General features: G+C 43.6%; 1 protein-coding gene across 1 annotated transcript; it reads left to right on the top strand.

The window, feature by feature from the left end:
- The first annotated feature begins 129 nt into the window (after nucleotides 1-129).
- On the top strand, nucleotides 130-19,004 carry CXXC4 (CXXC finger protein 4). Its single transcript, XM_049786935.1, has 2 exons — nucleotides 130-1,278; nucleotides 17,897-19,004. The coding sequence occupies exons 1-2, from the start codon at nucleotides 130-132 to the stop codon at nucleotides 17,939-17,941; spliced, it is 1,194 nt and encodes a 397-aa protein (XP_049642892.1). The 3' UTR covers nucleotides 17,942-19,004.
- Nucleotides 19,005-26,766: the final 7,762 nt, after the last annotated feature.

Genomic DNA, 26,766 nt, shown 5'->3' with positions numbered 1-26,766 from the left:
TCGCGGGACCCGCTGCCCGGAGAGGACTAGGCGCGCGCCCGCCCGCCCGCCCGCCCGCGCCCCCCCCTGCCCGCCGGCCCGGCCCGGCGCCCCGCCTGCACGCTGCACCCCTTCTTCGCGCCCGGCGCCATGAACACCAACGTCTGCGTGGAGCCGGGCCCGGGCCCCGAGGCGCCGGGGCTGCCCAAGGAGAGCCACCTGCCCGAGGGCGCGCTGGGCGGCCTGGTGGATTACAACTCGGAGATGGAGCGCTACCGCTCGTTCGCCTCGTCCTTCTACAAGAGCGGCGGCGGCGCCTTCCCGCAGGCCGCCAAGATCGCGCGCATCACCACGCCCATCTTCCCGGGCAGCGCCGCGGCCGCCGCGGCCGCCGCGCGCATCGGCATGGCGCCCTGGAACTGCGACAACGCCGCCACGGCCGCCGCCGCCACGGCCATGCTCTGGGGCAGCGGCGGCGGCGGCGGGGCGGCGGCGGGCGCGGCGGGCGCGGCGGGCGGCGCGGGCGGCGCGCGGAAGTCGGCCTCGGCGGCGGCGGCGGCGGCCGCGGCGGCGGCGGCGGCGGCCCTGCTCCCGGCGGGCGCGGCGGGCGCGGGCGCGGCGGGCGCGGGCGGCGCGGCCGGGGCGGGCACGGGCGCGGGCGCGGGCGCGGGCGCGGGGCGGGCCGGCCTGCACCACCGCGGCGACGCGCCGCGCCTGGCCAAGCCGGGCTGCGCGCCCGAGCCCGCGCTGCAGATGGCCAACTCCAACTTCCTGCCGGCGCTGGCGCCCGAGCACTGCCGGCCGCTGGCCGCGGACTGCATGCCCAAGCTCAAGTGCGGCGCGGCCGACGCGGACCTCATGAACCTGCCCGAGCGCGTGGGCACCTTCCCCGCGCTGCCGGCGCTCGGCGGGCTGTCGCTGCCGCCCGGCGTGATCGTCATGACGGCGCTGCACTCGCCCGCCGCCGCCTCGGCCGCCGTGTCCGACAGCGCCTTCCAGATCGCCAACCTGGCCGAGTGCCCGCAGAACCACGCGGCGGCGGCGGCGGCGGCGGCGGCCGCGTCCTCGGCGGCCGCGTCGTCCGGGGCGGCGGCGGCGGCGGCGGGCGGCGGCGGCGGCGGCGGCGGCGCGGCCACCCCGGCCAAGAAGAAGCGCAAGCGCTGCGGGGTGTGCGTGCCCTGCAAGCGGCTCATCAACTGCGGCGTGTGCAGCAGCTGCCGGAACCGCAAAACCGGACACCAGATCTGCAAGTTTAGGAAGTGCGAGGAGCTCAAGAAAAAGCCGGGCGCGTCGCTCGAGGTCAGAGGGGACGATTTCGTGTTCCCCGGGCTGCCCCCGTCCCTGCTCAACCCCCTGTCCAACCCCCTGCAGGGCTTCCTGTCGGGCTTCAAGATGCAGCCCCCGTTCCCCGAGGCCGCCTTCGGCCTGTGAGCCCGGCCGCCCGGACGCTCTGGGTCCCGAATGGGTCGGAGGCGTCCGAATGGGCTGGAGGCGTCCGAGGGCCCGGCCCAGGCCCGCCGCCGCCACCGCCACCGCCACCGCCACCGCCACCGCCCGGGATGGAAAAGTCGCCCCTTCTTTCCCTTCCTCCCGCCCGCCCGCCCGCCCGCCGCTCCCTCCAGATGCAGGTTCTTGAAAAGCCGAGGTCCAAAGGATAGGTAGCGCAGGCCCCTGGTTCTGATGCTCCCCGGCCTGAGGGAGAGGACGCGGGGACACAGACCAGGCTCCTTCTCGAGTCAGGCAGGATCTTAGAGTCCATGCACTCACTGTCTCTCTGTCTCTCTCCATATCTTTTCATATATCTCTCCATCTCTCTCCTCTCTCCCTCTTTCCCTCTCCCCTCCTCTGAACGCAACACACACACACACACTCACACTCACACTCACACACACACACACACACACACACACACACACTCACACTCGTGTTACTGCAGCCTACCTGGATTCAAGACGGATTTTTTTTTCTGCCTTCCCTAGAACCGTTTTTTTCTTGTTGAGTTTTGGGTCTTGTCTCCCCCTGAGAAAACGTTTGCTTCCTTTTTTAATTTTCTGCCTAGCTGTGTGTGTGCACTCGCGCCTGTATGTTTCTTGTGGGGGTTTTGTTTTACTTGGAGAAAGCAGTCTAGAGAGTGAGTACGTGCAGCCATTGGAAGGAGATGCCACCTCGAATCCAGGGCTTCGGTTAGTTAGTTAGTTGGTGCCTTTCAGAACCCAGAAGGCAATTCCAGGTTCCAATCCGTCTGACAGCACTCCCCAGAGGAAGGGGCTCCGCTCCGCTCCACTATCAACTTTGGGGGCCTTAGAGGGGGCCTTTGTGTTCACCGCGTGGTTCTAGACACGAAGCACCTTGGGGTAGGTTTACCCCATCTGAAGATTCCCTAATTGATAGGGGCCTTCTTCCCCCTTCCCGTAGGAGCTTAAATACGGTGTTCAAATTACCACAAAACTAATTGCTCATTAGGCTTTTAATTATGTTAAACACAATGACAGGTGTTTGGTGGGAGAGCCAAGGGTCCATCTGAGGAGGAAGAGACAAGGTAGAAAAGTGCTTAGGCCCATGGGTGCTCCACGGCATCAACAAGAAGGGCACATTAACCCTGTGATGGAGGTGCAGGGCATTGGTGGGCATATCTGTGGGCAGGGTATCTGTAGGGGGAGTACGGCCATTCTGAGTTAGCCTCAGGGTACCAAAGGGGTGGTTGCCACCTCACACATCTTGAAGTCCCAGCTTGGAGAGGTCCATTGGGGGCCCTCGGAGATCTCTACAGGTCACAACATACGTGAGGAAGAGGGTTGTCGGTTTGTTGAACTCATTAGCATAAGGCAAGCACAAAACATTTTGGAATTCCCCAAAAAGTCAGTATTCCCTAGTGTCACTCTTGTGATCAACCCTGAAAACTTCCACGTGTTGGTTCCTCTTCCTCAGGCAGCATCTCACAATCCAGAGCCCTTCTTGACCCTAGACCACTTGACTGCCTTTGGTTTGGCAGCCCTGTTTGAGGAAAGATAATAGCAATTACAAATATTCAGGCCCATGGATTTTCTTAGGCAGCCAGAATTCTTTCTCAGCTTTTCTGGATTACTAGTACTGTAATTTCTCCAGGTCTATAAAGCCCATGGGAAATTAGACCATCTGGCACTGGGATTTTTGGTTCCCACTCAAGCAGGAAAGTTCTGTGGTGGTTTTTGGCCTTGGAGTCTGGACCTGGAGTCTAGTAGGCCTCATCTTTAGCTCCACCTGCATCAGGCCAGTGCCTCCTTATTGGGTTTGTGTGTGTGACTAGACTTTATTTCGGGAACAACTACTTAGAGAAGTAGCGGACAGGCACTCTTGGTTTCCTGTGTCCATTTTTCTATGCTGAAGTTAGCATCCCAGCAGACTCTGCATTTTATTTTCTTATTTTGAGTTTTCCTACTAAATCCTGAGGCATTTGAATCACAGTATTCCCCAGTCTTCTAGTTTATGGGATTTAAAGATATCTATCTGCACACACGTCTTGGTGAGGAGAACCACATATTTATGGCACTCTAAAGCCCTGAGAAAGTTCTCTCAGACACCCTTCTCACCCTAGGATGGACTTCCAGACTGAGGCAATTCAGGGACTGTTGTATGATAGAAAGAACAAAATATTGTCTCAGGCCTGGATGCCTTTGGCATCATTGGTTGGGGTGGTCCCCTGGGCTGTGAGTCAGGCAGCCTGAAGGTGGATGTGACAGAACCAGGCTGGTGGGCAGGGAGACTGTTAGTGGCCTCGGGGGATTTGGGGGCATATCATAAGTTCACTTGCTGGCACTAGGTTGGCTTTAGTTTATGAGACATTATCATCACTCCTCTGATACTTTAGATCTCATGTGGCCCTTTGACTCTCTTCCCAAGACCTAGAGGCCTAATGAAACAAGGCAGATTCAAGTGGTTATTCTGGGATTCTGGAGCACACTTGGATACCCTCAGACACACATACACACACCTTCTTTGTAAAACTGCTTCATTATTTCCAGGGTTTCCAGCTTAATCAGATGTTGAACACATTTAATACCTTAGAAAGGCTTATAAAACTACCTCTTGATGATATATTCCTTAGAACCCCGCCTGGAAAACAAATTTTTTTTTCATGTTGGCTGTGTCATATTAAAACTCATCACTAATCATTCCAAGTAGTCAGGAGCCAGAGAGATAGTAGAATGAGGTGTGCGCTTAGCACCTTGCATGCGGTTAACCTGGATTCAATCCCCAGCTTCTCATATGATTCCTCCTGGGAGTGATTCCTAAGTGCAGAGTCAGGAGTAAGCCCTAAGCATCGTTGAGTATGATTCAAAACCCCCAAAAGTTCCCGATTCAAAATAGTAATTGTAGAGATCAGATAACCCTTGTTTGACAAAAACCACCTGAAACCTCCTATGCTAATATCAGCCTTACAGTGGTTGGTTGATACTTGAAGAAGCTTGTAAGTGTAGGTTATGGCGATCGGTTCTGGAACAGCTTCTGTCTCACACATGAATCCTCAGCTTCGACAGATGGAGCAGTTACATTTTGGACACTGACATCTTAACTATTTAAATCTCCCAGCCTGATGTGGCTCGGGACACCCAACTGTCCCTTGGGCAACCCCAGCCTCTAGTCCCTGAACATTGGGCCACCCACACTGGCCCACCCCCAGGAACAGCTACCCCTTCACTATGCTCTCAGTTTCCTGGCCAGCACCCAGGCTTCTGGGGACCTGAGGCTTTCCCCAGAAGTGCAGTGCCAGGACCTGTCCTTTCCACCTTTAAAACTGATCTGCCAGATATCCTGGGAGGGCAGCTGTACTTCTTCATGCACATTCTGCTTCTAAGTTTGGGTGAAGCTTCCAGGCACCACCCATCATGATAACCCAACTTGGGCATAGTCAGAGCAGCAGGGACATGTGTTAATGTGTGTAGTTTACATTGCTGAGCTCAAGGAACCCTATTCATGCCCTTTGCCCTTCTCAGCTCTGGACAAAGATTCACCTGTAGGAGGGACTCCCTGCACCCCAAAGAGATGCTTGAAGAGGCATGCCATTAAATAGTGCATCCATCACTAACAAGACCTCGGAACCCACTTAAGGTCAAAAGTTTCATAGCTCATCATGACACTTCTTTCCATTTGTCATTTTCAAAGATAAGTTTAAGAAAAAAGTTAGATTCAATTAGAAATGTTAGTAGAATTGTTTGAATCTAAGCATGTAAATATCAAGGTGTCCCAGCAAAGAAAAAAGTTTTCTTAGTAAAACTTGAACAAAATAATGAATATGTCAACACTATAGAGTGTTATCTGGAAAAATTCTGGATTTCATAATGGATAAAGAAAAGAGACTGAAAAGTTCAGCTTTGATTGCCATGAAGAAAACTTGTGGCCAGGGCATCAAGTTATTGCAAGACCACAGTAAAAATCTTTCTTTCACTGGATTTATTATAAGTCAGGTTTTCAATAATCCCTAAATGAATCTCCCACCCCACTAAACACTACGAATCCAAGCAGTCTGTGAATGGCAACTAGAAGTAGGAGAATGGAAGCAAGTAAAAATCATTTCAAGTGATCCTAGAAGGATATTTGTGATTCAACCACCATCGAACAAAATACAGAACCAATTAAATGACATACTTTTGGAGTTCAGTTTCATCTGAACAAAATAGTTGACTATTTGTTGACATGAGAAATGAAGGTGATGTGATTCTCTTCCTTTTGATTGGCTTAGTACTCCAGTGATCCAAGTGTTGGTAGCCAACCATTTTCCCAAGGAGTAGTGAAGTATTTAGCATAGTAGGACTGGAAGGTTGGTAACTACAAAAAGTTTAATAGTCCAGTCTAGCTCTGGAAAGGGGACAAAGGCAGGTTGGAGAGGGGGTCAGTTTCCAGGTGAAAATTCTCTAGGAGTGAACTGGTTGATTTTTTTTTTTTTCAAATCTCTCTTTAAGTATCCAGTGTGCTTAGAACGTAATGTTCACTCTCAGATACCAGAAAACAATTGAGATTTCAGTTTTGCTTTTGAAAAAGCTTAACAAAATGCTCTCATTTTCTATGAACTACATAGGTGTGGACACGGCTTTTTCTTTTATTTTTAGATTAGTTTTCTTTTTTAAAAAATGGCAAAATGATTCCAAAATGCTGGTAGGAGCTGTAATTTTTGTGTGTGTCTTCCAGACCCAAATAAGCATGTCTGATGGATGATCTTGGCCTGGCCTATAGATGATTCTAGCAAAAAACATTATCTACACCCACTTCCTACATCATTTCCTCCCAGCCTTGGGCCCTCATGCCTCACCCTTCTCCATCTTACCTGTGGGAATCAGCATTTCTCTGAAGGTTGTAGGTGGTGAGAGTTGGAGGGGGGTTGGTGCCCTCCTGCACCACCCCAATGAGGCCTGTTAGGAAGGGAATTGCTCCACGGGACACGGGGCCAGTCTCTTTCTAGTGAGCAACTTAGGGCTTCAGTTGTTTGTTGAGTTACCTGTCTGGTTATTCACATGCGACAGCCATTTAATAATGCTGAAGACTTGGCTCTGCCGGGGCTAACAGGATCCCAGCAGGCTTGTTAAGTCTCCACGCAAATGCTACCAGAAAGGTTTCTCTCTTTGTCAAACTTCAGAGTTTCTTCATTTGTTCTAAGAATATATAAGAATCTTGAGCCAGGTAAAAAAGTGAGGCTGTTACATTTACTCCTCCACCCCCATATTTTATTCCTGACCCAAAAGAAAATGACAAAGCATGCAATTAACTTTACCAAGAAGTCACATGAAAGATGTGTTTTCTTGCTACAAAACCAGTATAATAGATAATAGAATACTAATCATCAGACTTGCATTTTTTTTTACAGTAGAACTTGTATTGTGGCCAAATCCTCACAGTGGAGGGAGAGAGCAGGAAAGGATCACAGGTATCAGCTGACTTAATTTGGTGGCTGTTAGCATGTTAGCATAACCCCTCTGCATCCTCACATCCATATACCTCAGAGGCTAGATATATGTCAGCCTGTTCTGGGAGAGTGAGTGGTTCAAGTGGCAGAGCATACACATTCCCTGGGCACAGCATGCCCCTCTCTCCACCTGCATTGTTGGTTATATCCCTCTCAGTAACTCCAAACATGTTCATGTCCAACCTCCAAGATGTCTTATAACTTACATGTGGTTGCAGGCGCATGTGTGCTAGTCTCTCCTTCCTGTGCTAAAGTCCCCAGGACAGATTAGAGGAGACAGTTGTATTTTCCAGAATCTTGTTACACAGCCACTTAGGGTTCTCAGAAGTTAAAGCCCAAGTAGACCATCTTGGTGAGCAATATGCCCTGAGTATTTGAATGACCCAGTTTGCCAGCGACCCCATTCAGTTTCAACTGGCCTGCTCTCTGGAACCCTTTTCTTTAGAGCCTCATTCTGTAGCAGTATTCTGATGTGGGGGAGGGGGTTCCCTTATGGATTATGGAGGAGACCACATCAGAGAGAGCTAACCAGCATCCTCCTTCCTCCACTTTCCACTTTTGACAAAGGGGTGTGGGTGTCACCTGGTAGACTGGCATCTCCACTGGTTTACTTTTGTCTTTGTAGAGTCACTCCTTGAGAGTTAGTGAGTTGAAGAAAATCATTTTGAGAAGAATGGCTCCATGATTCTGGTTAGAGAATGTACTTTAACAGATGTTGGACAATTGTAGAGTTCTTTCTGTGTGTGTGTGTGTGTGTGTGTGTGTGTGTGTGTGTGTGTGTGTGTGTGTGTGTGTGTATAGAGAAATCAAAAAACAGCTGGGCATGTAAACTGATTATGTGGTTCTTTTGGGGGGAAAAACTTCATTTTTTAGAAGGAATACTGATGAAATTCAGGTGAGTGTATGCGTAATTGTTACTCTAGAAACAGTTTCTAGATTGGGGGAGGTTCTGAATGCTAGTAGTGATCAACCTGTAAAGATGTGAGATGCTAACTCATGAGGTACCAAAAACAAAAGTGGAATGGGTTGTTCCACCCAGCATGAGGAAAGGTGTGCTGGGGTACACATGGCTTCAGCAGCTATGGATGAAATCCCACTATGAAGGGCATTGGAGGAAGGATTCTGCTTTCCTGGCATTTATGTTAGGAGTTCAAGTTAGGTTATGTTAGGTTCAAGTTAAGTAGTGTCTTACTTGACCCTCTTCTTTATTTATGCCTTGAAATTTGATAGAGTAACTCCAAAGTGTAACTAACCGAAACTGCATCCAGGGATTTTGTGTGGGACTTGGGAACCAGTTGAGTCATGTATGCGGCTGGTCCATGTCTCTGGTGACATTCTTAAGCAAATGTCAGATTGGAGCAAGACTGCTGACTAGGCTGTTTCTTGCTCTAGGATTAGAAACAAACTCCCTGGTGATTTATGGTGCCACTCAGACAAAGCTTAGGTAGGGTGGCAGAAAAGGGGGCATGCAAGACAGATCAGGGAGATGAAAGTCATGGGCCTCTGCATAGTTCCGCAAACCTGGCATATTCACAAGGTAGTTTTTTGTCAAGCCAAAAAGAGACAGGTGAGGTAGAGCTTGGAAAGAATTGTGAACTGTATGCATTCACGTGAGTGCACGCCATGTTCACTGGGGAGAGACCCCCTTCTGGATGCTGTGCTCTGTGGGGTGCCAAGGAAACCCGAGATAGTTCCCAGGGGGTATGGAATAAGATAGAGGAGCTTCCCAAGGAGAGGGAGCTGGGGAGAAGAAATTGGTGGCTGAAATCTTATTTTATCTTATTTAACGTGGGAGTGCTCAGAGGGTGGTGTCATTTCCATCCATGAAAACCAAACTGGGCCTTCACGGTTCCAGGCTTCTCTGAGGGTTGGCTCTACTGGGAATTACAGGGAGGCACTCTCCTGTATGGGGGAGGGACTGTTGTGGCCTGTGCATTTGCATTGTGAGTATAGCATATGCATGATTCATAATGCCCAAGTGTGCTCCATGAAACCAGCATGTTTTGCATGAAGTCAAAGTATGTACCATGAATCCCATGTGTAGGCTCATCACCAGGATTGTCCAAACATGAAAAAGAGGGGAGCAGAGTCTCAAAGTTAATGGCATAGAGACCCGGTGAGGGAGCTGTGGGATGGACATGGTCACAGTCAAGAGAGTTTGAAGGACATTCGTGATAGTGGCTGTCTCATTGGGGAAGAAGTGTAGTGCTCTATAGAAAGGAGCAACACACACAAGATGAAGAGTGAGCAAGGCATAAGTGTTTCCATGAAGAGAGCCTGACCTTCTTGCTGAGTGTCCTGGAGCACATGCATGTCACATGCATGCCGTATGGGTATGCCCATGCAGAGGTTTGGCCAGAGGCATCACCGTGGATCTACCCTGAGTGTTCTGAATACTTGCACTTCAGCCAGAAGGAACCCAGACATGCCTCCATTCCCAGTGCTGTTTTCAGTATCAAGAGATCCTTTGACTCAGTCCTTCTCCCAGGATGCTTTGTGTCATACTTCACTCAGCCAATAAAATGGCACCTTTCAAATGACATGACTGGAACTTTAGAAAACACCAGAAGCAGTCTCATGTTGTGAAAGTCTTTAGGAGGCCTCACTGCACTGTCTTCAGTCTTCCTGGTTGTAGAGGAGAAAGACTGGACACCATGTGTTCTCTGCCTGGATATAGTTCAATTGCTTACTAATGTAGTATTAGGTTTTCTGTTGGTGCTCCAGAATTTTCCAAGAAATAAGAAAAGACCACTTGGCCTGTAGTATAACATATTTCAAGCATCAATTATAAATGATTCCAAAGCCTTGTTCGACCTGAATTTGAGCAAAGAGCACTATAAAAAGGAAGAAGGAAGAGGAGAGAAGGGAAATCCACCTGAAGTGTTGCTGACTCTAGAGACCTTGGAAAGGAGAAAGTCTAGGCCAGTGGTCGGCAACCTTTATTTTCAACTGAGCCAAATCTCGCCAAAACCACGATTGAAATTTATTTTGAGAGCCACACAGGGCGAACACTGACAGAGGCTCCTATAGGAGCAGAGTCCTGAGCAGAGCCCGGCACACAGAAGAGCCAAATTAAAAGTATCAAGAGCCACATGTGGCTCGCGAGCCGCAGGTTGCCAACCACTGGTCTAGGCTAAAGGATTTATCCTTAGTCACTATCCATGGGCGACTTTGAGTCTTGGTGTCTCAAGGGTTTTGACAAAGTGCTGGAAGATGGTCTGGAGACCCATAGTCACCTCCAATATTAATTCCTTCATGTACTAGAAAGGAAAAAATCATTGCAGATAAACCAGTTAACCACCCCCCAACCCAACTATTATTTAATTCTCTCAAATTTGCAAAACAGTGCTCAATCACTGATAGCATTGATGGAGATAGAACAGCCATGAAAAGCAGATTATTCTAAAATATTAGTGTCTTTTATAGTAGTTCTCCAGAGAACTTCCTGGACAATAAAGATGAGCATATTTGGATGAGAGTCCAGGAAAAAAACGATGGGGAAATGTGGCTACATCTTAGAAATTCTCTTTTTGAAAGTTTTATCTCGCTAGGTAGTGATAGAGAGGGGAAGGAAGCATATCCTAAGTGCATAGGAGACAGGCTGTGTGGCCCAGCAGGCAGATGGGTCCCTGGTGGTCTCCAATCCCTGAGGAAGAGACAAGACAGCTTATACATGAGCTGAATAGTGCTGAGTATATGGAGCAGTGTGATGGAATTAAATTAGTAATTGTTGTGTCAATACCTTTTAATTTTGTTATTTAAAAAAAGAAAATTAAGGAGAAAACCAAAAAGAGCAATTATGAATGTGTACGTTGGGATTGATTACAGTTCTTTGTTTTTATTTTGGGGCCACACCTGACTGCTCAGGGTCTGCTCTGTGCTCAGTGTGCCCATGAACCTGGGGACCAAGTGGGGTGTGGGGAATCGAACCCAGGTTGACTGTGTGCAAGACAAGCACCCTCCCCACTGTGCTATCGCTCCTGCCCCTCAATTGCAGATCATCCCCCAAGATTTTGAAGAAATCTAAAAGCTACAGAGAATTCTCAGATGCATAGTTTTAATGACAGATTATTTTAATGGTAACAGCTAGCTGACTGAAATGTATGGACATGCTTTTATTTGCAGGCGAGATAAATCTCAGTGGTTGGATTGTTATCAGAAAAGTTTCTCAGCCAAATGAAGTTTAGTGACAATATCCTCAAATACTACAGAGCCTGCCTATTTCGCTATTTTTGTTTGGTTTTGGGGGGTCACACCCAGCAGCACTCGAGTTACTCCTGGCTCTGCACTCAGAAGTCACTTCTGGCAGGCTCAGAGGACCATATGCATGGATTCGAAACACCATCCGTTCTTTGTTGGCTGCATGCAAGGCAAATGCCTTACCGCTGTGCTATCACTCAGCTATTTCACTTTTTATATGATAAAGAAAACATTCCTGAAATGATCTGATATGTAATAATCAGAGAGAACGGGTGTGGCCCAAAAACCAAAAATAAAAAAATAATCAGGGAGAAGAACCATGATTTCAGTTGCTTACAGTAACCGGATTATTAGTTGAATATCAATAAGGGGCCCCAAATCAGCTTGACCATTTTCAAAATAAGTTCTTTATAATTTTAAGACATTTCCCATTTCCGCATATTTGGAATAAATATTTTTTCTTTTCACTAAAAGGAGACACTTAGCTCATGGTTTTAGAATTCATTCATGTTGTCAGCATCCCTCTAACTTAGTCATAAAAAGAACGTTAGTATTTCAGTAGCTGATTAGACTTGCTTTCAATTAAATTTTTTTTTGCATTTAATAGGCATTAACAGAGTACTTTGAGGGGAGAGAGAATTATTTCCTAAAGTCTTTGCCATATTTACTACTAGATATGTGTAAGCATATATATTCAGATCCACTTATAGCCACAGACTCACACATGATATACAACTAAGATAAAGTAAATGAACTTGAAATTTGGATTCTTTAGACCAGGGGTCTCAAACTCAATTTACCTGGGGGCCGCAGGAGGCAAAGTCGGGGTGATCCTTGAGTGCAAAGTTAGTAGTAAGCCTTGAACATTGGGGTGTATGCAAGCAACTGAAACAAAACAAAACAAAACAAAAAAGATTTCTCTAGGGCAGGGCCACAAAATTTTATACGGAGGGTTGCAAACAGCCCGCGGGTTTGAGACCCCTGCTTTAGACAGTATAATATAACCTGAATTTTGTTGGTTGGTTGATTGGTTGGTTTTTTAATCTATTTTATTTTCATTTCCTTTAATACTCCCTTTTACACATAAGGTGAAAACTTGTCTATAATTTTTAATTTGTAGATTGTGGAGCACCACTGAGCAGAAAAGTCTACCCTGGTACTTAGGTATTTTCCTTTTTTTAATATGTCCGAAAACAGCTTAATCACTCAGCCACCCTGTATACAGTAGACACCCTCATTGGTTGGGCGAGATGTTCTGAGTGCTCGCATTCCCAATCTGGCCTGTGTAGAACCAGCAATGCCCCCTTGAGCCCTCACACTCTACTGTACTCTGAGACTTGGGCCTTTGCTCCTTCTTGGGCCTTTGCCCCTTCCTCTCCATACCGACCGGATGGCACTGCAGCCCACAGAAGACTGGCATGTGGGGAGGCTGGCAGTGGTGGTGTAAGGGTGGGGAGTAGAGATCAGGAGTCCTCAGCACCCCGAAACAAGAGTTAGAACAGCATCTGGCTGGGAAAGCCACACCACCTCCTCCCTGTGACTCACATTCCAGTGGCCAAGGTCAGTGTGGAAACGCACAAAGTGAGATGCTCCAGTGACCTCCCCAAGAGTCTGGGTCTGAGAAGTGGCCTTATGAGAAATTTGCTGCCTCTTTCCTTTGAAGCAGGGTTCTGAGGTCTGAGCAGTGGTAACATTGATAGGTATTTGGAATTTGTACTTGGATAAATGCCCAGACAAGTATAGAAGAGTATGCCAAAGATGTACACAGTCATATGATAAGTAAATTGAAGTTCTGAGAAGGAATCAGTCCACTATATATGGTGCATATATGTTCCAATGGCACCTAAAGAGAAAGTAAGGTATATGTAATTTAAAAAGTAGGAACTATATATACTTATATGAGTGCATATTTTTAATTGCAGAGTTAAAATTTTTATTACAATAACAGTAAACTATTAGACTTAAGATTATCATTTATAAAAGTTATTCTCTCCAATTTACTCACCAGTATATATTCTCTGCTTGCTAATGATTCTTTTTATAGTTCCTGGACTATTTTTTGTCAGGAAAATATTTTTTAAATAGGGTATAGAAACTATTCCTGCTGAATATGTTTTGGGAAAGCTCTATTGTTTGCTTAGGTATCATCACTTGAGACCATACTATCCAAAGAATTGTTGTCATCTATATGTGTGTATTTAAATTTTAAATATTGTATATATAAGTTTTCATGCCTCCACTTAGAGGAGGTATTGAAATTTTGTCAGTAAAAATGTAAAGCGCCTATATAACTTGATACTTTAGAATGCTCTGTGAATCAAATCAGGACAGAAAGGGTTTTTGTTTTGTTTTGTTTTGTTTTTAACCATAAAAATCTCTTTTGATTTGGTTCATCCAAAAGATCCCAAAGTTTGAAAGTTTCAGATGAAGCCAAAATAAAACATGAGAAACTTTCAAAGGCAAGCAGTGTGGCCTTTGGAATCTTTCTTGCATCCTTATTCTCACTTCCTGTTTCAGACCTTAGTGGCCCACTAAGGTGTGCAGTTCTGCTATGAGGAACTCAGCTGGGGTGCAGGAGTTGAATGTAGTCACAAGAGAAGGAACCTTCCCATGAGGCAGCTCTGGACTCCAGGTGGCCTAGGGCACTGAGGGCTTTACCTTTGGTGGAAAGAGCAGCTTCTAATGAGAGACCAAGAAGTAAGATAGGGGAAAACAAATCATTTTTTTTTCCATTACACTAGTGTAGAAATAATGGTACCCCAAAATACTGACTTCACATGGAAATCATGGCATTAGACCCTCCCTGTTTCACAGCAGGATTCTGATGGCCCGAGTGAATCTCTGAGATTTGGCCTTCAAAAAATTATATTGAAGACAAATTTAACTTTAGGTATAGAACTTGCTAGTCATAATCCCAGTGCATATTATTATACATTCTAAAGTTATATTCAATGCCCAGAGTAATGTTTAATTTGCTCTTTGAAGACTCATCTAGCTTTGAGTGGTCTTACATGATGGTTTCCACCCCCATATATTCTCAGAGGCAGAACTCTAGAACCCCATTTTCAGCTTTTGACCTTGGCATATTTTTCTCACAGATACACTTGGTGCCTGATCTCCCTGTGGGTACCATTTTTAGCAGGCCCACAAAGAAAAATACCCTGCTCCAATTCTGACTGATCTTCGTAAGGATTCTTTTTTTTTTGATTACAAACATGATTATAGTTGGGTTTCAGTCATATAAAGAACACCCTCCTTCACCAGTGCAACAGTCCCATCACCAATAAGGATTCTTATTTATTTTAGGTTGTTTAATATGTTTATGGCTCATTTGGCAAAAAAAAAAAAAAAAAAAAAAAAGCAAATGCATTTCTTCCACCTAAGTAGGGAATTTTATTCTTTTTTTAAAAAGCAAACTTTATTTGGGTGTGGATTTGCATCATCCTTTTCATTGAAGGAAATTACAGTTGTCCTGGAGGGAGATGAAGGTGTATTTTTTAGCATGAAGCTGATTGGGGTCTGGGGGTGTCTGGAGAGCTGTGGTTAGGGAGCCCCAGGCTTCCTTGAGCGGGAGAAAGGGATGCCTTAGCTGGTGTGGGATCTGCTGATGCTGCCCCTGAGGCAATTCCAGCTCTCCCTGACTGCTTCCCTGCCCCCCCCCCCCCCACCTGGACTCTGGGGACTCTGGCCAGCCTGTCACTCAGGATAATGATTTCCTGCAAGTAGCACAGCCATGCAGAAAGTCACTGTAATCTCATCAGGAGTGATTCCCCAGCTGGGCCACTACATTCCCCTCACTGGAGGGAGCCAGCCAGGGTGGAACTACCCACAGAGGAAGGCTCAGCCCTTCCCCCTCACAAATCCCAGGGCTCCTGAAAAACGACCTCATTAGTGGGCCCATTTAGAGCTGGTCTGGCTCCAGATTAGCACAGACTTGCCTGAAACTCTGTCCTAGACAGCATTTCCCCATGACAACAGGGAGGCTTCACCCCATAGGGCTGAAGAGAATCCAGCTGGGGCTGGAGCCTGTTTCCCCTGGGTCCAGGGAAACCTGGCCAAGGAAAGCTATGCCTTCCACCCTGCATGGTGCCTGTTGATAACCTGGCACCTTACTGACACATTAACAGATGCTCACTTCCCAAAGCTTGCTTGTTCCAAGCTAATCCTGCTGGGCTTCATGACCTCAAACATCCCAGAGTAAGGAAGAGGCTCTTCTAAAGGTGTTCCCAGTTGGCAGCTGGCACCTGCATGCCCTCATGGTCTCCTGTCTGCCCCTCATTGCTCTTCTGTGATAGACTGAGAGCACAGGAAACAGCTCTCAGTCTGGCTCATATTTGCAGCATTGAATTAATTCTTAGCACTAACAAGCTCTGAGAAGTGAATCTCTTTTCCCCCTAAGATGCCCTGTGATGCTAAGCATAAACCTGCTTTTTGCTAAACCTCACCCTGAAACCAAGCAGTGGAAAGGGCCAGGTGGGGTTTGTTGAGTGAGACCAAGATCTAAGGAATTCGTGTCATTTAAAACATGCACCCCATCTAGAGTCTCTGTTTACCTCCATCCACACACGTGTTTACCAAGATACAAGATTCTATTAGTGTCTGCTTCCAGTCTGGTTTCCAGTTGGCATCTCTCTGTCATATATTCTAGACATGGAAATGTGAGTACATGTGACTATGCACATATTGATTTCTCATTTGTAAATCTGTAATTGCATGAATATGCCTGGATCCAATGTATCTTGTTAAAAATTACTACATTTATATAAGTAATCACACTTATATAAAACGTCCTCTCACTTGGCATCAGACACCAAGTTAGCATCTGGTAGGAATGTCTTAAGTTTTCATTCCCTGAATATGTGTGTGTATGTGTGTGTAAAGTAGGAATATTAGAACCATTTTGTTGTGTTTCCTATTACTCCATATAGTTACTTTAATGATTCATTAATTGGAATGAATAACTGTAACTTAGGTTTATCATTCCAGTGTTAATTTCAGAAAGTGGTAAAGGATATTTTTTGTCATCCCCCCCACACCCCGATTTTTTTTTTGTAAAGGATATTTTTTACAGAATAAATCCATTACTGGGGATGCAGGTCTGTGTCTTGAGCTGGAAAGAGGAAAGCAGGTTAAGTCAGAGGAAAGATGAGCAAAATATTGATGCATTTATTCTTTTGGGAATGGTGGACCTTTTGTTTGTACTTTTAGAAAATATTTCCTAAGTTAAATATTTTTGTATATATGCAAACTTGATTAGATAAACTAGTATCTTATTCATTTTAACATACTCATTTTGAATTTCATTGTGTTGACCATGGAGAAAATTTTTTTTAAAAAAATTTAGTGCTGCTAGTAAAAAAGCAGTTAATTTATTTTTTCATTTAAACTTCAATGGATGTTATAATTAATGCACTTTTTTATGATATTGATCAAATAGGACTGTTAACCAAATACATCATGTGTGAGAAAATAAATAAAAGCTAACCACTAAAAATAAAATAGTGTTTATAGTAGAATTTTTCACATATTTCCTGGAATATCAAGTACAAGTACTTTTGTCTTAGGATATGTTTATACATGTGTGAAAATGTGTGTGTGTGTGTGTGTGTGTGTGTGTGTGTGTGGAGAGAGAGAGTGAATATTTATCTTTTTAGGCTTTCTGGTCATACTCAGTATATCAGCTATCTCAATTTTCCCATAGCCTCCATCTTATAATCTATACAGGCTAGTTGGATGGATGTAAGGAATAAAATTAATGCATTTTTATTTTCCCACTAAATATTCTTTTTTCACTGTTGTTTCTTATATTCCTTCAATATACATCCCAATGCTTCAGTTTTAGAAGGGAATGGACATGGTGACTTGCTGAAACACGAACAAAGAAGATTCAATCTTTTTACTGCAGGCTTGAGAGAGAGTTCAGTGGGCTGATGTGTGCTTTGCATGTAGGAAACTTGGGTTTGATTCCCTGTATCCCATGGTTCCAGCCCTGAAAGGAATGACTCCTAAGAACCCAGTTCGAAGTACCTCCTGAAATTGCCAGCTGTACACCTCAAAAAAAAAAAAAACACAATTATTTTTTTAGAATGAAAAAACAGTGTAATTCTAATCTAACCCTCAAAATCTCACAGTAACTGTAAGCATCATATTAAAAGAATATAGTTGGTGCTCTTGGTAAGAAGAGATCTAGACTGCATCAAGCATCATTGGCCTCTATCAGTTGGTTTCACACACACAATGTTCATTTGCAAATAAATGCAGTCTTGACACACTTTGTCAGCAGAATCCTCACTAGCGTGTGTAGAATATGTGTAGTATGGGTTCTTGAGAATCAATAGTGCAACTTTACTGCAGTATTTCTGTTGGCCTCTGCCCTAAATGTGGTCTTCAAACTGAAAGCATTTCTTTATATGTGTGTACTAGGATACATCTGCCCTGGGCAGAAGGCATTAATGTCTGCCTACTGGCTGGCCTTCCTATAGATTGAATCGCCCCTTAATTCTGAATGCTGGTTCCAGACTCTGCTTCCTGTATATGTATATATAGTTCAAATAATTTCAATAATTATAGTTCATAAACTAGTAAAGGTTTCAGTAGCTTAATTTTTTAATGTTCTAAGAGCGAACATCTTTTTTTATTTTTGATTAAATGTTAAAATGTACGAGTCGCTATATTGTGGATTGCTGATGAAAAGTATTGCTGACATGTACAGGAGAGAAATCTGATTTGATCTTGGTATCGAAAGAAAGCTTACCTTGTTTTCTTGCTCTTTTTTTATAGAGAACACCTGTTCCCAGCGCCGAAGCATTCCGATGGTTCTTTTAAAGCAGAGAGTAGTAGATCTTATTTGCAAGGCATTTGGAAGTGAGAGGCACACTCATGTCTTGTTTTAAGAAACTGCTTAGTCCACCACTGAAGAAAATATCCAGATATTATTTTCATTTTATGTATAGGGGTTTCTTCAAAATAAAATGAAAGGAAAGGAAAAGAAAAGAAAAAAAGACATATAAAATGCATCTGGGTGATTGGGAAACTGGTTATTCTGTTTCCTTCCAATACCCTGACTTTCTTTGATGTAATTTAGTGATCCTAGTGAAGTTGTTGTCTATTTTGCAAGTGACTGTAAAAACTAAGTTTGGGTAAACCCCTGCTGTAAAATCCTGTATCTTTTTAAACTTACATATCTATACTTCATCTTCAAATCTATGTGTCTCAGTACTGTAAACTGTACAGATAGCCAGCTTGTATTTTGTGTGTTTAGACACAAGGAGACAATCACGTCTGAGCATCTATGGAGATTAACAGTTTGTACATGACAGTATGGTTCTGCGAGTTAACCCTAGAGCAATAAATGTTAGCTTTAACGCCTTTTTTTTTGCCACTTTTTTCGGAAGCAGGAGCAACAGCGGCATGTGGGCCATGTGGCTTCCCGTAAGACTCTGTGCCAAGGAGTAGGAGACTAATGATGATCGTGCATCTCCAGTTTCCTCCCGTCATGGTTCTAAGAGGGATGATGTTGCGAACGTTTTGCGTCCCCTTTGGAGCACTGTATTAGAATAGTGGTTATGCACTTGCCTTGCTTACAAACGAGCTGTACAGAAGGGTAACCCTCCCGAATCCTTAGCGTAGTTGACTTGTCTTGAATTGCACTGTCAGACGGGGTCCCTGGGGTAGTTGGAAAATGCAGAATCAGTTGTATAAATTCTTTTGGAAAAGTGTTTTCTAGTATACAGAATAAAGGATCATATTTTAGCAGGAGAAACTCATGACTAACTTTTATTTCCCCAGACCCTCATGTATGGGCTGTATGTATTTTTGTTTATGTTTTGGTTATTTTTGGTAGGAAAATAGCGATTTAATAAAACATGTCCAAGTGGGTTTCATTCCATGTATGATGTTAAATGGGTCATTCTGTTTGGAAGCTTGACTCCGTCAAAGCCTTGAGTATCCAAGTGTGGTTAGGTATCTTTTAAGTGAAAACAAGTCACTACATCTGTGTAAGTGAGGTTTCTCCTCAGCTTCTCTCAACCTCAGGGGATGGATGGGCACTTCCATCACTCACAGGGCCGTCACCTTAGTCTTTCCTTCCCCAGATGAAGTACTGCTGGTGAGCACAGGCCCCTACTTATATACTCAAAAGCATCAGGCCTCTGACCTTCCATGTTGAATTTGGTTTGCTCTGGGCGTCCCAGACCCCTTAGGACCCCCACCCCCTTAGTCCAGAACATGGTACTGAAGAATCGTATTTCTTTGGCATATTCTTGCCAGATTACAAATACTCTTTTCAGCTTTATGAGTAAAATGAAATGTAGCAGAAACAGAATTCAAATTGCCACATTTGGTTCTTAACCCAATAGCCCAGTGGTCCTCAAACAATGGCCTGCCGGCCACATATTGTATTTGTATCTGTTTTGTTTCTTCATTGCAAAATAAGATATGTGCAGTGTGCATAAGAATTCGTTCATAAGTTTTGTTTTTACTAGAGTCAGACCCTCCAATGGTCTGAGGGACAGTGAACTGGCCCCCTGTTTAAAAAGTTTGAGGACCCCTGCAGCCCATTAGCTTAGCCTGTGAAATCCATTAGCTTGCCGGGGGGGAAAAAATGTTAGCAAAATGGATATGCAAAGGAAATAACTTGAGAAGAGGAAGGATGATTAAAGGGACTGTAAATTTTAGGGAGCCCAGCAGCAAAGTCAGAGTAAAAATAACTAGTTGTAGTTTTGAGTGGGAAGTCTTGGCTAAGATTTTTTTTCCAAATGGAGATGGTATCTCACATTGGACCAGACACTTGGTGGAAAGGTGCGGGTGCCCTGGCCACGCCAAGGACACATACATGACGTGTCCCCAAAGTCTGCAGTGGGTTTAAAGGAGACGCAAGATGTTTGAGGCCCAGCCACGCATAGGGAAGAGTGTGAAATCACCACACGCTATAGGGTGTGATTTAGTTTCCGTTAGTATTGGAAGTGTGTTCTCTTTGATGATATTTTTGTGAGGGTTTCTAGTTTGAGTTTCTATTTTTCTGGGGGACCAGTGAGAACCACACGTAGGTACTTTCTCGTGCCATTTTTATTTTGCTTATTCCTGAAGCCACTTTGCTAATGAATCACAGTGAGGACTTACTCCCGGCTGATAAGCTTGTCTTGCTTTTGGGAAACCAATTACAAAAGTACAACTCATTCTAGGAAAGCTACATCAGCATTTGCTCCCACACACAGATGTCATAGTGATGGACTGAGGGGTATAAAATAATTGCATGTCTTGATGTGTTTTGTTTGTTTGTTTTCTTAATAACGAATGAACCTGTATATTGTAAAATGTGGTGTTTTACATGTCAATTCAATTTCTTAATGAAAGAAAAAAATCTGTTGATTACCAAAATGGCAAAGTGTAGCTTTTCTTTAATTCAATGCTTTTTTTTTTTATTTTTATTCTTGCTGTTGTTTTTTCCTACCACCTTTAAAAAAATGTGTTTTGGATAAAACTCTATATCATGTAGATGCACATAAAGTTCTCATTGGTGACACTCAGGAAGGAGATTTCTTTCCTGGTCTCCCTCTAACTCTGTTTCCCTGGAAGTCAAGCAATCCAGGGTCTGGAAATCTCATAACCCTAACATCAGGCTTCATTTTTCATGAGTCTAAAATACCAATGATGGACTTTCGCATCCATCTCATATTCCCTGCCTCAAAGATACAGACTAGAAAAAGCATAGCCAAGATGGTTTTGAATGAAGCCACAACTCTTTGAGACCACTCCTAGCCCATATCACATTCACTTCTACCAAATAGAAACAAGGTTCATATCACATAAATTTCTACCAAATCCACTGTCTGAGACTCCAGTAGGGCTCCCGCCTCCTCCCAGTGTGGACATGGGTACCTCACATTGTCAGCATTTGAGGAGAGCCTGGACAGTACTTAGGGGGGGGGGGTGCCTAGTGCAGTGACTCTATGACCTTGTCAGTAGCCCTCAGCTCCGTCACAACATAAGCCTCTCTCTTCCCAGGCCTTCTGACCAAAGTGACTTTTGGGTGGCTTCTGGCTGTCTGGGTATCAGTGGAGGCCTAGTTAGAAAGAAGTACAAATGCATCTGTCCTTGGAAGAGGAAAGCACAAGTAGTGCCCCATTCTCCACTAACCCCCTTCTCCCAGGACAAGCATCTGTAGATGTCTCCTGCCTGTTTCTGTCCCATCCTCACTTCCTAACATGCAGAGAGGGTCGTGGGACAGTGGCTCTGAGACGGCCCGTCTGCTCTTTCCACACACAACCCCTGGCCTATAAGTTTTACAAGTAATAGGAAAGCAAAGCAAGGCCCTCGGTTGATAATATCTGTAATCAAATAATGGGAAAAGAAGTTAAATGAACGCACTCTTTGGGGTCAGCTCCACTCTGTAGATATCCACGGTGGGCCTTTGATCAAGGCTAGATTCACAGTGATATCAAACAGTTGGTACTCATGTAACAGCTAAATGTTTCCAGTTTTATTTTTATTAAATGTGGCAGCTTCACACTGAGCTCTGGATTCCTACCGAGTTAAGACGGCTCTCGAGTTAGGGGCGATTTCTCCTTCCCTCCCCACAGGGCAATCACAGCTGACCCAGAACCCCTGAGCTGGTCCATGGGCCACCCATTGTGTCCCCTGTTCCAGCGTACAGTTCCCAACCCCACTTCCCAATAGAGATTTGTATAAGGTGTATGTATGCTTGTGCAATGATTTAAAAAAAAAAATCAGCTTTGGAAAACAGTGTATTTATTAAAGAAAATTACTTATGGGGCATGTACAAAATTGTTAAAAAAAATCTACAAAAAATTAAAAAAAAAACACACCCCACATTCAATTTCCCCAGTAAAGTTGTTTTTGTGGAATTTCTGTGTTGTTAAATAAAGATCTTTAGTATTCAGAATATCTCTATTTTTCCATGAACACATTTTTATTGGTGGGACTTTAATGAGCATCTGAGCCTGAAAAATACTGTTTTGTTTATAAAACATTTATAATTCTAAACATCCCTTATATCAGCAGAATTGTTGTGGTTCTTAGTCTTTTATAAAACATACCAGCTTGGGTGATTTTTGCATTTTTTTTATTTATATATATTAGTGGGAGTTTTGTCATTTTGCTTTTTCTTTCCACACTGGGCAGTGCTCAGGGGTTCTTCTGGCTCTGAGCTCAGGAATCACTCCTGGCGGTGCTTGGGGGGCCATAGAATGCCGGGTATCAAATCTGGGTCTGCTGCATGCAAAGCAAATGCCCTCCCCAATGTGCTATTGCTCTAGCCACTCTTTTCCTCATCTATTTTTGTCTTTCTCATTTACTTAAAGAAAGGAGAAAAGAAGAACATGCTCTTTTCACCTTTCTGAAGGAGATTTTTGTTGGAATCTTTACATGTCATCCAAAACAAGAAGAAATGAATATGCCCATTTTCTTCTTTCTTTCTCCACCATAAGTGGGCCAGAAAAGCAGCCCTAAATCACTTTGGCTACGAGTGAAAGACCGAGGCCTACTGCTAATACTTAAGAGCATTAATGTGCAGGGACTTTGTACAACATGGAAATCTCTCTACAGCCACTCTATCCATAATTGCAGAGTTGTTTTTTTTTTTTTTTTGTCTCATTCTTTTTCGTTATGAAAGGTGGGCTTCACCCATGCTGCTTTGGAGGGAAATGTGGTTATTCCTTATTTCATTGCTTCTCAGAACAAAGTATAATTTTGTCTTATGCCTTATAAGCTACCAGAAATGTAGAATAGTTTTCTACCTGGAAAATCCTTTAAGTGGTTGAGAACACAAAACGTCAAACAATGGAAGGAATTTATATCAATAGGAAACTATTGAAATGATCACATTAGGAGTTTTCTGTATATTTTATCAATTTCAGGAGATGTTCTGTTAGTATTGGGTCACAAATCTAAAAGATCTTGGCCACCACAACAGAACAGGATTATATAGGATGAGAAAAAAGAACCAAGAAAGTCAAAGTAGGAGAAATCCTGGTGTGTAATGATTTTTTTCAGGTGAGTTGCTGAATTTTTATCATGTTTTGGAAGAAGCACCAGCCATATGGTGAGCATACAAAACTGTCTCACAGATGCTTTACTTAGGCTCTGCAGGGATACATACACTTGCAGGTTTCTATATAATATGAGGAGAATTCTTGAAAATAGTTAGAGCCAACCAAAAGAGAGCAAGGAGAAATTCTAAAACTTATGTTGATTCTGTGCAAAATCGGGTCAAAACATGTTTATTGGTCAAAATTGTTTTATATGTGTATTTTATGTAGAAACTATTATTTTTCATTGCATTTCCACTCTCAATTTTGTCTCTATGTGAAGGGAAAAATGTTATTTAAAGTAAAAAAATGAATACAAAGTAGCATAGTATATGAAAATTTTGCTTATTTGGAGATGTTTCTAACCTTTTATTTAAATGATTTGAAGATCCATTTTTGTCCTTTGTAAATTCAGGATTTGGGGGAAACTTTTAAATCAATATTTCTTATTTTTCAATGTATTTATATAAAATGAAAATGTCAACCAAATTATCTTTTTAGTCTAAGTCTGCTTTGTTTATTTGCAGTATGTGACTTATGACAGAAATTCTGGTTAACAGGTGTCGTTGGTTCCTAAACTGGAAGAAGGCTACATATCTCTCTCCAAGAACAGTACTCTTAAAAGCTACTCTTTTTTTTAAGGTACTACATATTTATTCAAATTTCTTTTTTTTTTTATTTTATAGAGAAAAGATGCAAAGAAAGAGGACAAGGTAAAGTTATAGTGGGAAGACAATCACCCATAAACAGAATTCTCAGAAGAAATCCCCTTGCTGACATCTTAATTTTGAACTTTCAGCCAAAAACACATTGAGAAAAATAAAACAAAACACATGCACAATTACTTTGTCCCGCAAGTCCCCAGATTGTAGTACATTATAACATTTCTTAGTAGTACACAAAGCAATCTAAAGCCACAAAATTTATGTAACTTCTTTAACCTTGAAGGCATAGTATTTTTTAAGTGATAGACCTTGAGACTTCCTGATCTGAAGTTTAATACTATTAGTCTGCTTTTGACTTTTTTAAATTTATTTAAAGAAAGTATATCACATAGTTGATACAATTGATCATAATACATTTGTTTCAGGAAGAACAAAGGCAAAGTTATTTAAAAAAATAGAAAGAATAATGAGATGGAAGAGAAAAAAGGGTTCAGTAGCAAGTATATTTCTGAAAATCATTGAATGACCAATTAACTCATTAAAGGTTTAATAAGCTCTTCTCTTTTTTTTTTTTTTTTTTGGTCACACCCGACCACGCTCAGGGGTTTCTCCTGGCTCTATGCTCAGAAGTCACTCCTGGCAGCCTCAGGGGACCATATGGGATGCCGGGATTCGAACCACTGACCTTCTGCATGCAAGGCAAATGCTTTACCTCCATGCTATCTCTTCGGCCCCTCTCTCCTTTCTTTTTTTTAAGGATAAGAGTTAAAGGAGTCATAAAAATTATTAATAAAAAAATAAAAGGAAAAAAAAAGTTAAAGGAGTACAGTAAAATGGTGTTAGAGTGGCAGTTGTTTGCCTAGGCCCAGTGAAACATGGGGAACATGGAAAAGAAAAGCTTTGGCCTAAATACAAGGAAACCTTACCCCTGAAATTTTCTGGCATAAGACCAACTCTAGGCTTCAGACATACTAGATTATCCAACCCAAGTCATTGTCGCCAATACACTTTTTTTTTCCACACAAGCACTGTTTGGTGTCAGGTTTCTTTAGTTAAAGATCCTGGAATCTGTATATATCCTACATCAAAATCAGGATGATGTGGAGTGTCCTCTAGTTTCACCTCACAATTAAAGGGCAATGCAGAGAGCCCTGTCCTGAAAGCAAGTGGTTGTTATTGTTAAGTCTTCTGGGTGTTAAGGAAAGTCTCTTTTGAATAGGTCGATGCCAGAGCAGTGGTAGGGTCTTCCCTGGTAGAGGATTGCTTCCAGATGATGTTATAGACAACTGTGGGTGTTTCATAGATCGCATCCTTGGTTCAGGGGTGAATGGACAATGCCCATTCTTCTGAGGCCTAAGCCAGATCATTATGACAATGTTCAGGGTGTAAGGTCCCATTGCATTACAAGATTTGTGTGTTCCTATCTCTATTAGATAAGAACATGTTTGTATGTGTAGTATTTTCCCATTTTAATGTGCCTATGCAAAAGAACAATGCCACATGACGTTATTGGTGCATACAGAAGCCGCTGGAACAAGTCCAACAATCCCCGTAACTTGGTTCTAACATAAGCTTTAAACTGAGGGACTCTTCTACCAGAATTCCTTATTAAACAGATCACAAAGAGAAGAACAGACAAAATAGTGGAGAAAATAGTCACTGTATAAGAGAATATTTAGTAAGAGCTATAACTGTTAAGGAAATACATATAAGATATTCAAAAGATATATGCATGTCCCTTTTATGTCTTTTGAAATAGTTGGGGGGGTATTAAATCTGGTGCACCACTTTGGTCTATGATTAGGCCTGTGCAGTACTGAAGGTAAAAAGGGTAAATGTGGGGTAATGATGGGGGTGAGGAAGTGAAGGACTAGAAATGAGCTTGTAGGGTGGTGGGCAAGGGCAGAATACAGAATACATTAATCATAGGGAATATTATTAATATATCCCCCTACTGTTTTGAAAATGGAGATATGTGAGGAAAAAAAGTTGCCAGTGACTGCCCCAGTGCAGCTCAGTAACTCCCAGCACCCCCAAGGTAGGGAGAAAGCCTTTGGCCTGAGGTCTCCCCAAAACCCATGCCTGCAAGAGCTAGCCTCCGAAACAAAAGGATTCAGTATAGAACCAGAAGTCAGACATCTGCCCACCCTCCTCCCCTTACCCCTCCCCTCTAGAGCAGGGTGAGGGGCGGGGAAAACCTGGGGTCCCCTTTAGAGTCCTCCCAGCACCCACTGTTTTGGCTGCCTGGGCTGGCACCCAGGGATGGCCTCGAGTCGGGGGAAGAAGGGGATGGCTGGGGGCCTGCCAGGTTTCACAGCAACCCCACCAAGTTAGGGAGACGGTCTTGGGCCTGGGATCGCCCCAAACCCCATGCCGGCAAGAGCTAGCCTCCAGAACAGAAAAGGATTCGATATAGAATTGGAAGCCTTAAAAGCTACTCTTGTGTAAACTACACGGGAAGCATTTTTTCATACAGGATTGAATTACATGCCAAACTTAATAGCTATATGGTAGGAAAATGTAGTTGTCTGTCTTGAATTGTGATTGGATGCTTAAGCCTATTCTGAAAAGTCTGCAGGATAATCAGGCTCAGCAAAGAACACCTGGGAGGGGAGGTTGTCAGAGAAGGGCATGTGTGGGGGACTCCTTACCCTTTGCACCTTCTTGAGCACACAGAACTGATAAGGGCATTTCTCCAACCATATGGCTCACATACCCTTTCCATGAATTGTCTTCTAATTTTATTTATTGCTTGTAAAATCTCAAGTTATCATTTGTATTTAATGAATAATGTACATAGATTGATAGATACATGTGTTTATGTGTGCATGTGTCCATATGTGTGTGTGTGTGTGTGTGTGTGTGTGTGTGTGTGTGTGCGCACGCATATGTAGATTCTGAGGCCAGGCCCCACCACATCTAAAGACTCTAGGCTCCT

Source organism: Suncus etruscus, chromosome 14 (assembly GCF_024139225.1).
Source record: "Suncus etruscus isolate mSunEtr1 chromosome 14, mSunEtr1.pri.cur, whole genome shotgun sequence".
Taxonomy (NCBI): Eukaryota; Metazoa; Chordata; class Mammalia; order Eulipotyphla; family Soricidae; genus Suncus; species Suncus etruscus.
This window is presented reverse-complemented; position numbering and strand designations above follow the sequence as displayed.

Excerpts from the sequence above, each read along its gene's own strand:
- CXXC4 (XM_049786935.1), top strand. The coding sequence starts at position 130 with ATGAACACCAACGTCTGCGTGGAGCCGGGCCCGGGCCCCGAGGCGCCG. Across the intron at positions 1,279-17,896 it reads AGCCGGGCGCGTCGCTCGAG|AGAACACCTGTTCCCAGCGC; the intron begins GTCAGAGGGGAC and ends CTTTTTTTATAG.